The sequence below is a fragment of the Nycticebus coucang genome, chromosome 12, assembly GCF_027406575.1.
Source record: "Nycticebus coucang isolate mNycCou1 chromosome 12, mNycCou1.pri, whole genome shotgun sequence".
NCBI classification, from domain to species: Eukaryota; Metazoa; Chordata; class Mammalia; order Primates; family Lorisidae; genus Nycticebus; species Nycticebus coucang.
In genome coordinates this window covers 21,006,799-21,020,933 of record NC_069791.1, presented here as the reverse complement: position 1 = coordinate 21,020,933, position 14,135 = coordinate 21,006,799, and the positions used below count along the sequence as shown (strand labels likewise).

Genomic DNA, 14,135 nt, shown 5'->3' with positions numbered 1-14,135 from the left:
ACTTCATATGTATACCAATAAACCTAAATCTTATAGCATTCCCAAACCATAATCATCTTTACAGGCTAGAAAGCATCTTTAATAATGCAACATGCAATTGTTTAGATGTGACTAGGTTTGCTGGCGCATTGGTGTTGGGTCTTGAGGAAATGGGTCTTGAAATCTTCACAATTACATTATTTTAATAACTTTTTAAAGAGCGGGGGAATCTGAGTTCACTCAGACTGAACTCAGATGGAAGCCATACCAGGCATGTGCAGTTCTTACAGCCATCTGTCCAGGACTCAAACTCTCGGTAGGTGGTTCCCTTCATGGTGCAAGTCCTTTCACAATAGCACTGATCCAATCTATTCATTCGCTGTTCAGCTCGAGACAGCTGTGGCACAAAGGAAGGGTTTACATTGCTCACCATTCCAGCAACAGAGAAATGCAAAACACTTCAGCAGACATCTAAATTTTTCAAGTGCATAGCTGCAATGATGGCTGTGCCCATCAACCACTTGTTATAACTATTTTTTTAAGCCTTTAATTAAAAACAAAGAGTCCTTTCCTCCTCTTCCTTTGGTGGCAAATTGGTCCCCTGCCTTAGAAACAAAAAACAGAATTTATAAGACACAAATTAAGGACTAATTCAAAATAGCATCACCTAAAACGCAGGAAGCATTTTTCATCTTAAAAAGAAGTTTAATTTTATCAGTATATTTACTCAAATGAAAAAATACAATTTGGAATTCGTATCATATAAAAAACAAATCATACATCATACAACACGGTAAAAGGTGAAATTGTAGGCAAATCTCTATAATAATCTCACAGTTGTAACACAGCAATAAAAAGCATTCATGGGACCATTTCCTTGACACAGTTCCGGTGTCCATATTCCTAATACTGTCCTCCTACCTCCTTGCTTGTAATGAAAAGCTTAAAAAAAAATACTAAAAACTAAACAATAAATCTTACTGTAGTGTGCAGTGTATACCAGGTAATCTGCCTCTTCCTGATTTACAGAAACATTTGTTATACAGGTAGCTAAGGTCTGAATATTTATAAGCCCTTTCCTTAAGCAGGGATTTAGATTCGGTCCTACCAAGAAGTATTGTATAAGAAAAGCCCGAAAGGTGAAAATCTATGGTTAAAAAAGAAAATATTAGGCACTTCAAGGATTTTTGAGCTTCCTCACTGTATTTCCGAGTAGTTTTTACCTTGGCTGATGTTTTGGCTAAAATATCCTGCAGCTCCATGATTTTCTGCACAAGTCCATGGAAGTCATTGCAAGTTGGACAGGCTGGAATTACAAACAAACATTGGTCAAATTGTATCTGTAAGGGGTTAAATCTGATTAAGTCTATGCTGACAACTCATTCATAGGAATTGCACAGTGCAAGAAATAATAGACTTACTGCGATTAAGATCTGGGCACTGAGCAATAAATCCTTGGGGCATGACAAGTAATTGCACATCTTGCATTACACCCTGCGTGTGAAAAATTAAAAAAAAAAAAGACATATTACTTTCATTTACCCAAATTATGTTCAAGAGTCAAGTTCATGAAGGAAAACATTACAAAGCAGACTCTTCAAAATTCCTGAATAAAGAGTCTTAATATATTACTTCAACCTCATACCAAAAGGAAAGAAATTCATCAAGCAAAATAGTTGATTACCCATGTTCTCTTTTATTGATAATATTTTTAAAGCCTTAAGATTAAATGTCAGGATATAATTAAGAGGCACTGGTTGTGTTGTTCTGAGAAGTTATTTTTAGTTAGCCACTGAAGTGAGGCTCAAAAATGACCTTTAAAAAACAACCTGAAAAACACTCCAGTTTCCCCAATACTGAAACTGATACCAACTTTAAATTAACTGTAATCAACTAAAATAAAAAGATAGGAAAACTGAGTCAGGAGAGTACGTTCATTTGAGCATTTTTTGTTTTTCTGTTGGATCTTTCAAAACTAATTTCTCAATTCAGAAAGGAGAATAGATTAATTGAACAGCTGCAATAAGATTCAGTGATGAGTCCTTAGGAGGACAGAAAGTTTAGCCTGAAGTTTTTTAAACTGCCATCTGAAATAACCCATTTTATTTATGTAGTTATTTATTTTTAAATATGGAACGCTTCACGAATTTGCATGTCATCCTTGCGCAGGGGCCATGCTAATCTTCTCCATATCGTTACAATTTTAGTACATGTGCTGCTGAAGTGGGCACTGAAATAACCCATTTTACACAGAAGGCTTCATCACATGTTTATATGCAAAATCTGCATGCACCCTTAGTCATCAAGGTATAGTTAGTTCCCGGCTTGCTGGGCTCTTACAGTGAAGGCCAATGGTAGCTTGGAAACGAAGTCATCGGACACGCTTCAGTTGCCCATTTTATCCACCACCCCATCTTCCTTTGTCAGCCTTATACAGGGCGGCCATAAAGGAAATTGAACACAGACTTTGTGACCACCCCTTATATTTTCTTTAATTGACATTTCACCTTATCCCTTTGAGAAATACAGAGTATCTAATGACAGGGGTAACAGTAACAACATGACATCAAGACAATTCTGAGTGTACCTACTAAGGTTGACCAGTATTCTCGCCGTATTTCATCTGATTAGTAGCACGTGTCAGTGTGAATGATAACTCAGTATACTGTGCAACAGTTACAGGATCTGTTGATTGCCTATGCCTGGATTGAGGAGGCAACTTGTGAACAAACTCCCACCACTTAGAACAGCCACATGAAAACAAGGCCACCGCACACAGTGATGTAGCTTGCACAGTGCACAGCTCTACTGGACGCCATTCACAGATTGCGGTAAGGATAGTGACCCCTAGAGCCATACACATCATTGATGTGTGAGGATTCTAAGGCCGCATCTGGGCTGCATGAGAAAGATATTCACGATTAAACAGAGAAGAGACTTGGCCCTCACAGTACACACCTGCCATCCCTTTCGTGGGAAAGGAACACTGAGTTTCAGGATTTGCAAGCAGGGAATCAATGCTCTACTTGTGTTACTTACTAACCGCCTGGCTTTGAGCAAGTTGCTTAACCTCTCTGAGCATTTTATAATTACATCAAAGAGGGAAAATGACCCTGTATTAAGATGGAGAGGGTTAGGAATAGACAGAATAAATTTAAAACACCCAATTTCTAGGGAACACTGTTTAAGTGAGTTTTTAAAACATCTTCCTAGAATTATAAACTTTGCTTAGAACACAATTTAAAATTTACTAGTACCTACTCCACCTCGAGATCCATGAGCTGGAAATACGGTCTCCCATTCTTGAGGCAGTTACCATTTGTTGAGCCACTTCCGTTATTGTAGACACTGTCACAGTCACTGGTTATGCTATGGGCTTGTAGTCCAGCAATTCTATTTAAACGGATCTTTTAGATCCTCTCTAAGAATGAAATTCCATGGAGTGCTATCTCTTAAGTACATAGTAAAGAAAAGGATGTAAACTACAGCTGCTTTCTGTGTTGACAGATTTGTACACATATGTGCATTTCTTTCTTTCTGTAGTACAAAGAAACTATGAATAATAAATACTAAAAAGCTTTCCAGCCTCTATCAACATCCCTATAAAGTATCATCAAAGATAATATTTCAGTGGTGGACAGTTATTTGTATGTTGATGTTTTAGATTTTTATTACTTTAATGATTAATTTCAAGAATGACATGTTATCCTCCCAGTATTGTTGAAGAACAAACTCCTTGGAAAAAGAAGAAAAAATAATATTTGCCAGCTAAATGAAATATAACATTCAGGTTAAAAAAAGAAAGAAAGAAACAGAAAACAACAGTGGACATCCTTGCCTGCTTCCGGGTCTAAGTGGAAATGCTTTCAGTCTGGCTCCGTTCAGTATGATACTGGCTGTGTATCATACTGAACAGGGCCTGTATCAGGTTAAGAGATGTCCCAAGTGTGCCCATTTCTTGAGTGTACTTGTCAGAAAAGGATGCTGAATTTTGTTGAATGTTTTTTCTGTATCTATTGAAAGATCATATGGCTTTTGTTCTTGCTTCTGCTTATGTGATGAATTACATTTATTGATTAATGTGTGTTGAAACAACTTTACATCCCTGAAATAAAGCCCACTTGATCATAATGTATAATTTTTTAATGTGTAGCTATATTCTGTTTGCTAAAAATTTATTTCTTTATTTTTTTTTGGAGACAGAGTCTCACTATGTCACTCTCAGTAGAGTGCCGTGGCTTCACAGCTCACAGCAACCTCGAACTCTTGGGCTTAAATCATTCTCTTGCCTCAGCCTCCCAGGTAGCTGGGACTACAGGCACCCACCACAACGCCTGGCTATTTTTAGAGACAAGGTCTCACTCTGGCTCAGGCTGGTGATGAACCTGTGAACTCAGGCAATCGACCTGCCTTAGCCTCCCAGAGTGCTAGGATTATAGGCATGAGCTACCATGCCTGGCCATGTTTGCTAGGATTTTATTAAATATTTTTGCTTCAATATTCATTAATGATATTGGTGTGTAGTTTTCCTTTTTGGTTGGGTCCTTTCCTGGTTTAGGTATCAGGGTAACATTTGCTTTCTACAACATGTTGGGGAGGATTCCTTCCTTCTCTGTGTTTTGGAATAGGTTATGCAATAATAGGTATGAGCTTCTCTTTGAAGGTGTAGTTGAATCCTGGTGTGAAACCATCTGGTCCAGGACTTTTATTTTTTGGAAGATTTTATCTTGTTGTTGCAATTTCCATGCTTGGCATTTGTCTGCTCAAAATTTCTAATTCTTTTTGGTTGAGTTTAGGGAGATAGGAGTGTAGATAAACAACTACACTCCCACACACCCCCACATAAGAGAAAAACACAATTAATTCAAGCGGTGAGGAGGGCAGAGGAGGGAGGGAGACTGGTGAGCTCTCACTGGGCACAAAGTAAGGATATAAAGTTCACCCCTGGATGAAGGGCTCAACTACAAACTTGATCTATACCTAACAAGTGCAAACGACCTAATCATTTGTACCCTCATATTAATCTGAAATTAAAAACAAATTGAAAACAAACAGGAAAAGACACAAATCAAAAAACAGTATAAATAAAATCATTTTGTTTCACACCATGAAAAGCAAAATATACTTTTCCAAATTCCTGAGAAGATCAAGCATTTACATTTATACTTTATGCTCAGATTTTATCCAAAATATACCTTAAAGTATCCATGTGCATTATTTCTCTGTCCCAGCCAAAATGTTGTGCCCAGAGGCAAGTCTGTGGAGGGCTTTTCCACCACCCTTTCATAAATTCTGGAAAAAGGAAGCATCAAAGAAAGAGCATGAGTGGACAGTTGTGTCTTAGACTCTTCCACTCCCCGAGACGAGGACATTGCACTGACTTGTTGCAGTCGATGTATAAAATTAAATGGGAGGCGCTGATGGCTAACGAGAGCTTGTGCCACTTGTCGTCGGCCAGGATGTAAGGGAACACTTCCGTGTGGGGGTGCTGGGCGCCCGAGCAGTAGTGCAACCTGACTTCATTCCGGTGGCCGCTGCTTTCCAGCTCCAGGTACCTGCAGAGAAGAGACAGAAGGGACATAATGAAATCCAGTTGAAAATGATCCAGGTGACCTCTGTCTCCAGATATACAGGGAGCAGATGTACTTTTCCCATTCCTCTCACTAAGTACAACTAGACATTACAAACAAACATAAACAGAGTCCAAATGAGAGAGAAACGAAGGAAAATCAGGACCCAGAGAACAATGTGGCATTGAGTTCCCTGGGTTCTTGGTCTGTAAAAGACCTGGTATTTCTTCAACCTGGAAATACCAATGAATGTAGAACAAAAATCCCCAACAAAAACCTGCTCTCTCTAAGCAAAGGAGAGGATGGGGCAGCCTAGCAAGGAACTTTTAGATAATAACCTCTCCATTCCAGTCAAAATACCACAGAAAAACTGGCGCCTTAACCCCCAACCACACCAATGAAAGCTAAGTGAGGAGTCTAGAATTCCACCCTCTTCAGGCAGAAACGAGGCCCCCAGCAGCACAGTGATAACAGAGAAGGCCAGGCATAAAGGCAAGGGTTTTAACCCCGTCAGGTGGTATGAGAACCCCTGCAGGATTAGTGAAGAACATATAAGGAGGAACTTGGACTTCCTTCTGCACGTGGAAGAACAAGCCTGGCTCCCTTTCCCCCGGCATTGCTCTTAAAGGACACCTAGTTGAGCATCAGGAGTTTTCCATCACCCAGAGTAATGATACTGTCCCTACCACAGCGTCCGTAGAGACCATTTGAGAAGCTGGAACTTCAACCTCCACCCAGAAATTAAAGAGGCTTCCCCCTTGATAGACAAGGGAAGTATAACTGCGGAATCTGGATTCTATCTCCAACTGGAAGTAATGAGATGGAACCCGCCTTTCCCCTGCCAGAGCATGTCAGAGAACTTAGAAGAATGCCTGGCACGTGGCTAGTACTCAACAAACATTAGTTATCATTAATAGCAGGAAAACAAGTTGAAAGGAGTCAATCCATAACTTGCTTGTGATATTTTTGAAATGAACTGTCTTTAAAACTAGTCACTATTAAGATATACAAAACCATATGAACACGTGAAACTACATGGAAATATTAAAAGCATATGTAATTTTGGCATAAGTAAACTAAAGTAAAAAAAAGTGTATTTCTTTCTTTTTTATTTTTTCATTTCAGAAACTATTCCACCGTACCCCACTGGATAGATGCTCCCTGCCCCCACAACGAGGCTCATCAGAGCAGAGTAGTAGCACCCAACCTTAAGGCCAGATTGCTGGGTTCCTACCACAAACCCCTCCCAGGGGGCAGTAAGCTACTTCACCTCTCTGGGCCACATCTGGTTACTCCACTATAAAATGGGGATATAAATACTACTTGCATGATAGGATTTTTATAAGGATTTGAATAAGTTAATTTAAGAAAAGCAAGAACACACTGAGAACAGTTAGTAAATATTAGCTACCATTTCATTTTGAAAAGAAAAAGGGTCAAATCCTTCCTCTCTCTTGCCCTAGTACAAGAGAGGGCATGACCAGAATGTAACCTTCCAACCAATCAGATGCTCTTTCTTCACACTCAGAATCTTGATGAAATGCAGGGAGGAAGGAAGCGAGGCTAGGGCCACACTGCGCTGATGTCAGCAGCATGCTGGCCAGTCACATCATGGTCATATGCATCCTGCTTCCTGTTTACTGGCCAACCAGGGCACCTCTGGTTATTGCCCATCCCAAATTCTCATGCCCCAATTTCCTTCCCATCGGTTTTATAAGCTGCCCTTCCATTCACCATCTTCAAAAATCACCTTATAAGCAAGAGATCTAAATTATACATTTAAACCAGTGTAACCATGGGGAAAATATGTAATTGGAATAAAATGTATCAATACTTTTTAAAGTAATTGAATAATGGAACTATGTGGATTTTCAACCTTTTTATTATCCTTTACATTCTCTTCTGTCTTTAACGAGTATTGACTACCTTAAATTAAAACTCCCATTTATATCCCAATAAAATACTCTGTCACACTTGAACATATCATGTCTCCCCAATTTGTTATTCATAATTCTGAGTAGCAGCTAGAATCAGAATTAAAGTTTACCCTTTATAATAATTTATGCCCTTGTTATTCAAATATCCTTTGCGTTGGCAGAAATATAAACTAATTTAAAATTAGGCATCAGAGAAATCGGCAACAGTGGCAGGACATCATTCATTTTAACAACCTCCTTCACAAGTCAAGATCAAAGGATAAAAATAAGGTCACGTCTCATCTGACAAAAAGGTTGCACACAACATGAAATGAGAATTTCTCGGCTGCTTTAAATTAAACCTAAATAGAAAAATGATCAGATTATCTCAGTACATTAAGCTGTTACAACCTAGTTGTAAATTAGTCACCTAAAAAAAAGCCACATGCACTTCTAGTGACAAATATGCCATCAGTGTAGATCATGAATGGCATATTACAAAGGGATACATGCACAGGAATTGATTTGACATGCACTTCAATTTTGGAATTGAAAACCTGGCTCAGCCTCTCATGATCCTTTGTGACCTGAGCAGAGCACCTGACCTCTCACTGTCTGTTTCCTTATCTATACAATGAGGATTGGGTATAATAAGCCATATAAATCCAGGGACTTAAAATACAGTAAGAAGTCAATAAATGGTAACTATTCTTATTATTAGTCAGTAATCCCAATTGGCATCATCTATAAAGCCCAGCTGCCTACAGTCAACTCGGTAAACAACAAGCAAATTGAACACAGTTTTAAGTGGGAAAATGCAGAAACCAAGAGAAGGAAGTTAGAAGCAAAAAGAAGAGATTAATCCACTCTTAACAGAACAGACTACTTGTCAGCACTGGGTTTTATGGGGGATCTGGAATAATCAACAAAATGTAAAAAGTGAATTCCAGGGGTAGAACCCAAACTATTGTGAATTAGGTGGCTTTGTTCATTTCTTGTAGAAAATTGAGTTTCACCTTGCCCCTTCCAGTGATTCTCTCAGATGTTATGGGAGATGGGAGAATGGAGACCAAAAGGTATACTTTTTGGCATCTCTTGTTGGAACTATCTTGATTCTATTTTTGTTAACTTGTTTGTTTTTAATGAGATCTGGTCATCAGCATGGCAGTATAATGCAGTAATTTAAGAGGCCTCCGAGTCTCTTGAAGTTTACTACCTGGGATAATGGGGAAGTTAAAAATTCTCTTCAACCTCATTTTCCTCCTCTAGCACATAGAAATAATAAGACTTGTAACCTTATGTGACTATTTCAAGAATTAAATGAGAGACGTAGCACTTACTTTGCCCAGTTCCTGGTAAGGGGTGAGCACTCACACATGTTATTAGGATCATTTCTATTTCATATAACATAGTTATGCATTCTCTTTAAATAGCAGCAAATTTTCGAGATGGATTATAACTTAAACAAGTGTGAATCTCAGGGACAGAAAGTATTTTCATGAGAATCCACCCAAATCACAGTGCTTCAATCTTGTCCATGATATGCCCGTCAAAACGGTCATCTGGTTGTGTGAATACATTCAACAACCAACAATGTATAACTTCAAAAGGCAGACCACTTCATATGTATTTAAAAAGGCTTCTTCATGCTAAAGCATAAGGCAAAGAAGATTTTAACAATGATTTATCAGTTCAGCTACGCCAGCCAATATTTACTATAGGTATTGAGAATCTGTCAACAAACAAGGCAAACAACACTGAAGTTTAAAGATCTTTAAGAATCCCACATTATTAAGTATAAATTAAGTTTGGACATTTCAAAGCTAATAATAACAATACTATAGAAGTCTTACTGCAAGAAGTGGAACATAGACAGATCAATGAGAATAACAACACTTCTTCATGAATAACAGAGGTAGGAGGTAAAATTATATCATCAAGGGAAAAGATCAATAGCAGAAAGAATTAATTTGTGATTGAAGCCCCGGCATCCAATGTGATGGCTTTAATAACAATCTCTTGATTCTATTACCCTACATAAGTAAGATTAAAATAAAATTAAAGGAAAGATGCCCACTCATAAAATGGAGGTAATTTGTAACTATTAATGATGAGGCCAGTAAGATAGAAAGAAATTCTAAGAAATAATAGAGCTGTGATCCTAGAGGTAAAGGGAATTTAGTGGCATTGTATATCTTTCAAAAAATATAAAGTTGAGATGTGTTTTATATGAGGATTAAGAAAAAGGAGACATGATAAAACATTGATAATAAATGTACTCCAGAGCTCAGAGATATCCACAGGAATTAGAGTTAAAAATAAGCCACTGGTAAGTATGCCATAATCCTAGGCCCTCTCATTATCTCAACTCATTTGGGATTAGGAACACGGAGGTAGATGTTAGAGAAAAACATGGAAAGAAAGGTTCAAAAAATGGAAGGCTCAAGAAAAATGAGCCCTCTATATTTTATCAAAGACTAACACAAAACCATGTTGCTGTAAGGTTGAGGAAGATGAAGTGCTTCGATGATCTTAAAATGCACATAGGCAAGCCTGAAAACATGTCGCTTACAAGAAGGTCACATGTTCCACGGAAAGTCTATTCATGGACTCCCAGCTAAGTATTCCTGACCAATAGAAAAAAAAGCAGAAAGTTTCTCTTTGGCTAGTTGCTAAAGACTGACAACTTGGTTTTATAACACACAGAGACCTTTTGTAAATAAAATAATAGTTATAATTAGACAAAATTGCAGAAAATGTACAAATGCATGAAGAACATTAAGATTTCTAGTTATCATGCTAGCAAGAGATGATAAGTATTAGCATTTCTGTACGTATCCTTTGCAGTCTTTTTCACTTAACCACACATATTGCCTTTCCATGTCAATGAGGCAAAGAGGCATCTATTTAAATGGATGCATAGTATTTCACAGGATAGCTACATCATAATTTATTTAATATCCAATGTCCTATTACTATTCCACTTAATTATTATTTTTTTAAATCATAGCTGTGTACATTAATGTAATCATGGGGTACAATGTGCTGGTTTTATATACCATTTGAAATATTTTCATCAAACTGTTTAACATAACCTTCACGGCATTTTCTTAGTTACTGTGTTAAGACATTTACACTCTACACTTAGTAAATTTAACATGCACCCTTGTAAAATGCACTGTAGGTGTATTCCCACCAATTACCCTTCCTCCACTCATCTGCTCCCCTCCCCTTCCCATCCTCTACTCCCTCCTCCGTTTCTTGGACTATAGTTGGGTTATAGCCTTCATATGAAAGCATAAATTGGTTTCATACTAGGGCGGAGTACATTGAATACTTTTACTTCCATTCTTGAGATACTTTCCATGTAAACACGAAAGAGGTAAAGTCTCCATCTTTTTTAAGGCTGCATAATATTCCATGGTGTACATATACCACAATTTATTATTCCATTCATGGGTCGATGGGCACTTGGGCTTCTTCCATGACTTGGCAATTATGAATTGGGCAGCAACAAATATTCTGGTGTAAATATCTTTGATATAAAGTGATTTTTGGTTTTCTGGATATATACCTAGTAGAGGAATTGAAGGATCAAATGGCAGGTCTATTTTTAGATCCCTAAGTCATCTCCAAACATCTTTCCAAAATGAACATTTGCATTCCCACCAGCAGTGCAGAACTGTTCCATTTTCTCCACATCCAAACCAACATCTCTGGTTTTGGGATTTTCTGATGTGGGCTAATCTTACTGAGGTTAGATAATATCTCAAAGCGGTTTTGATTTGCATTTCTCTGATTATTGAGGATGATAGCATTTTTTCATGTGTCTGTAAACTGCACCTATCTTCTTCAGAGAAATTTCTCTTCAAGTCCCTTGCCCACCCTGAGATAGGATCACTTGTTCTTTTCTTGCTAGTATGTTTGAATTCTCTGTGGATTCTGGTTATTAAACCTTTGTCAGAGACATAACATACAAATATCTTCTCCCATTCTGAAGGCTGTCTGCTTGCTTTACTTACTGTATTTTTGGCTATGCAGAAGCTTTTTAGTTTGATCAAGTCCAGTAGTGTATTTTTGGTGTTGCTTCAATTGCCCAGGGGGTCTTCCTCAGAAAATAATTCTCCCAGGCCCATTTCTTCAAGTGTTTTCCCTGCCCTCTTTTCTAGTATTTTTATAGTTTCATGTCTTAAGTTTAAATCTTTAATCCAGTGAGAGTCTATCTTAGATAATGGTGAAATGCGTGGGTCCAGTTTCAGTATTCTGCAGGACACCAGCCAGTTCACACACCACATGTTAAAGAGGGAATCTTTTCCCCACTGAATGTTTTTAATTGGCTTATTGAAGATCAACTAACAGTAAAAAGATGGGTTCATCTTGTGGTTCTCTATTCTGATCCATATGTCTACCTCTCTGTTTTTGTGCCAGTACCATGCTGTTTTGATCACTATTGATTTATAGTATAATCTGAGGTCTGGAAGCATGATTCCTACTGCTTTGTTTTTATTTCTAAGTAATGTCTTGGCTATTTGAGGTTTTTTCTGATTCTGTACAAAATGAAGTATTATTTTTTCAAGATCTTTAAAGTATGACAGTGGAGCTTTAATAGGGATTGCATTAAAATTGTATATTGCTTTGGGTAGTATGGACATTTTAACAATGTTGATTCTTCCCAGCCATGAGCATGGTATGTTTTTCCATTTGTTAACATCTTCAGATATTTCTTTTCTTAGAGGTTCATAGTTCTCTTTATAGAGATCTTTCACGTCCTTTGTTAGGTAAACTCCCAAATATTTCATCTTCTTTGGCACTACTGTGAAAAGAATAGAGTCCTTGACTGTTTTTTCAGCTTGACTATTATTGGTATATAAAAAAGGCTACCGATTCATGAGTCTTGTTTTGTAACCTGAGATGCTGCTGTATTCTTTGATCACGTCTAAGAGTTTTGTAGTAGAATCCCTAGTATTTTCCAGATTTACAATCATATCATGTGCAAAGGGTGAAAGTTTGATCTCCTCCAACCCTATATGGATACCCTTGATCGCTTTTTCTTGCCTAATTGTGATGGCTAAGACTTCCATTACAATGTCAAAAAGCAGTGGAGACAATGGGCAACCTTGCCTGGTTCCTGATCTGAGTGGAAATGACTTCAATTTAACTCCATTCAATATGATATTGGCTATGGGTTTGCTGTAGATGGCCTCTATCAGTTTAAGAAATGTCCTTTCTATACCAATTTTCTTAAGTGTTCTGATCATGAAGGGATGTTGGATATTATCAAAAGCTTTTTCTGCATCAATTGAGAGAATCAGATGGTCTTTGTTTTTTAATTTGTTTATGTGCTGAATTATATTTATAGATTTATGTATATTGAACCAGCCTTGAACACTGAGATAAAACCCACTTGGTCATGGTATATAATTTGTTTGATGTGTTGCTGGATTCTGTTTGTTAGGATCTTGTTGAATATTTTTGCATCAATATTCAATAGTGCTATTGGTTTATAGTTTTCTTTTCTTGTTGGGCCTTTTCCTGGTTTGGGGATCAAGGTGATGTTTGCTTCATAAAATGTGTTGGGTAGTATTCCTTCTTTTTCTATATTTTGGAAAAGGTGAAATAGTATAGGTACTAGTTCCTTTCAAAGGTTTGGTAGAATTCTGACGTGAAGCCATCTGGTCCCAGGCTCTTCTTTTTAGGGAGATTTTGTATAGTTGATGCTATTTCAGAACTTGTTATAGGCCTGTTCAATATTTCCACTTGATTCTGGCTAAGTCTTGAAAGGTGGCGTGGTTCCAAGTATTGGTCTATTTCCTTCAAATTTTCGTATTTCTGAGAATAGAGTTTCTTGTAATATTCATTAAGGATTTTTTGAATTTCTGAGTAATCTGTTGTTATTTCATCTTTGCCATTTCTGATTGATGAAAATAGAGATTTTACTCTTTTTTTCTTGGTTAGGTTAGCCAAAGGTTTATATATTTTATTGACCTTTTCAAAAAAACAACTTTTTGATTTATTGAGTTGTTGTATAATCCTTTTGTTTTCAATTTCATTTAATTCTGCTCTAATTCTGGTTATTTCTTTTCTTCTGCTGGGTTTGGGGTTGGAATGTTCTTCCTTTTCCAGTTTCTCGAGATGTCCCATTAAGTTGTTAACTTCCTCTCTTTCCAGTCTCTTGAGGAAAGCTTGCAGTGCTATAAAATTCTCTCTTAGGACTGCCTTTGTGATATCCCAGAGGTTCTGGTAATTCATACCTTCGTTATCATTTTGTTCCAAAATTTTTGTAATTTCCTTCTTAATCTCGTCTGTGACCCAGCTATTGTTCGGCGTAAGGTTATTTAGTTTCCATGTTTTTGCATGAATATGCAGATTCCTGTGTTACTGATTTCAACTTTTATTCCATGATGGTCTGAGAAGATGCAAGGAATAATTTCTATTCTTTTAAATTTGCTGAGGTTAGACTTGTCACCTAAAATGTGATCAATTTTGGAGGATGTTCCATGAGCTGATGAGAAGAATATGTATTCAATTTTGTTAGGATGAAATGGTCTGTAGATGTCTGTTAAATCCAATTGTTGAATGGTTAAGTTTAAGTCTAAAATTTCTTCACTGAGTTTCTTATTGGAGGATCTATCCAACACTGCTGAAGGAATGTTAAAATCTCAACTATTAT

The 14,135-nt window shown here is 37.3% G+C and overlaps 1 protein-coding gene and 1 non-coding gene across 4 annotated transcripts in view; both read right to left on the bottom strand.

The window, feature by feature from the left end:
- The window catches only part of NELL2 (neural EGFL like 2), a 376,415-nt gene that overhangs the window by 264,283 nt on the left and 97,997 nt on the right, over positions 1-14,135 (bottom strand). For all 3 annotated transcript variants that reach the window (XM_053555545.1, XM_053555546.1, XM_053555547.1), the window contains 5 exons: positions 5,361-5,534; positions 5,175-5,271; positions 1,401-1,473; positions 1,203-1,285; positions 248-376 (listed from right to left, as the gene is read on the bottom strand). In XM_053555545.1, the coding sequence (XP_053411520.1) occupies positions 248-376; positions 1,203-1,285; positions 1,401-1,473; positions 5,175-5,271; positions 5,361-5,534 (556 nt within the window). The remainder of the gene's footprint in view (positions 1-247; positions 377-1,202; positions 1,286-1,400; positions 1,474-5,174; positions 5,272-5,360; positions 5,535-14,135) is intronic.
- Positions 2,104-2,210, bottom strand: LOC128562879 (U6 spliceosomal RNA). The gene has a single exon (XR_008373578.1). It is a non-coding gene; the product is annotated as a U6 spliceosomal RNA (small nuclear RNA).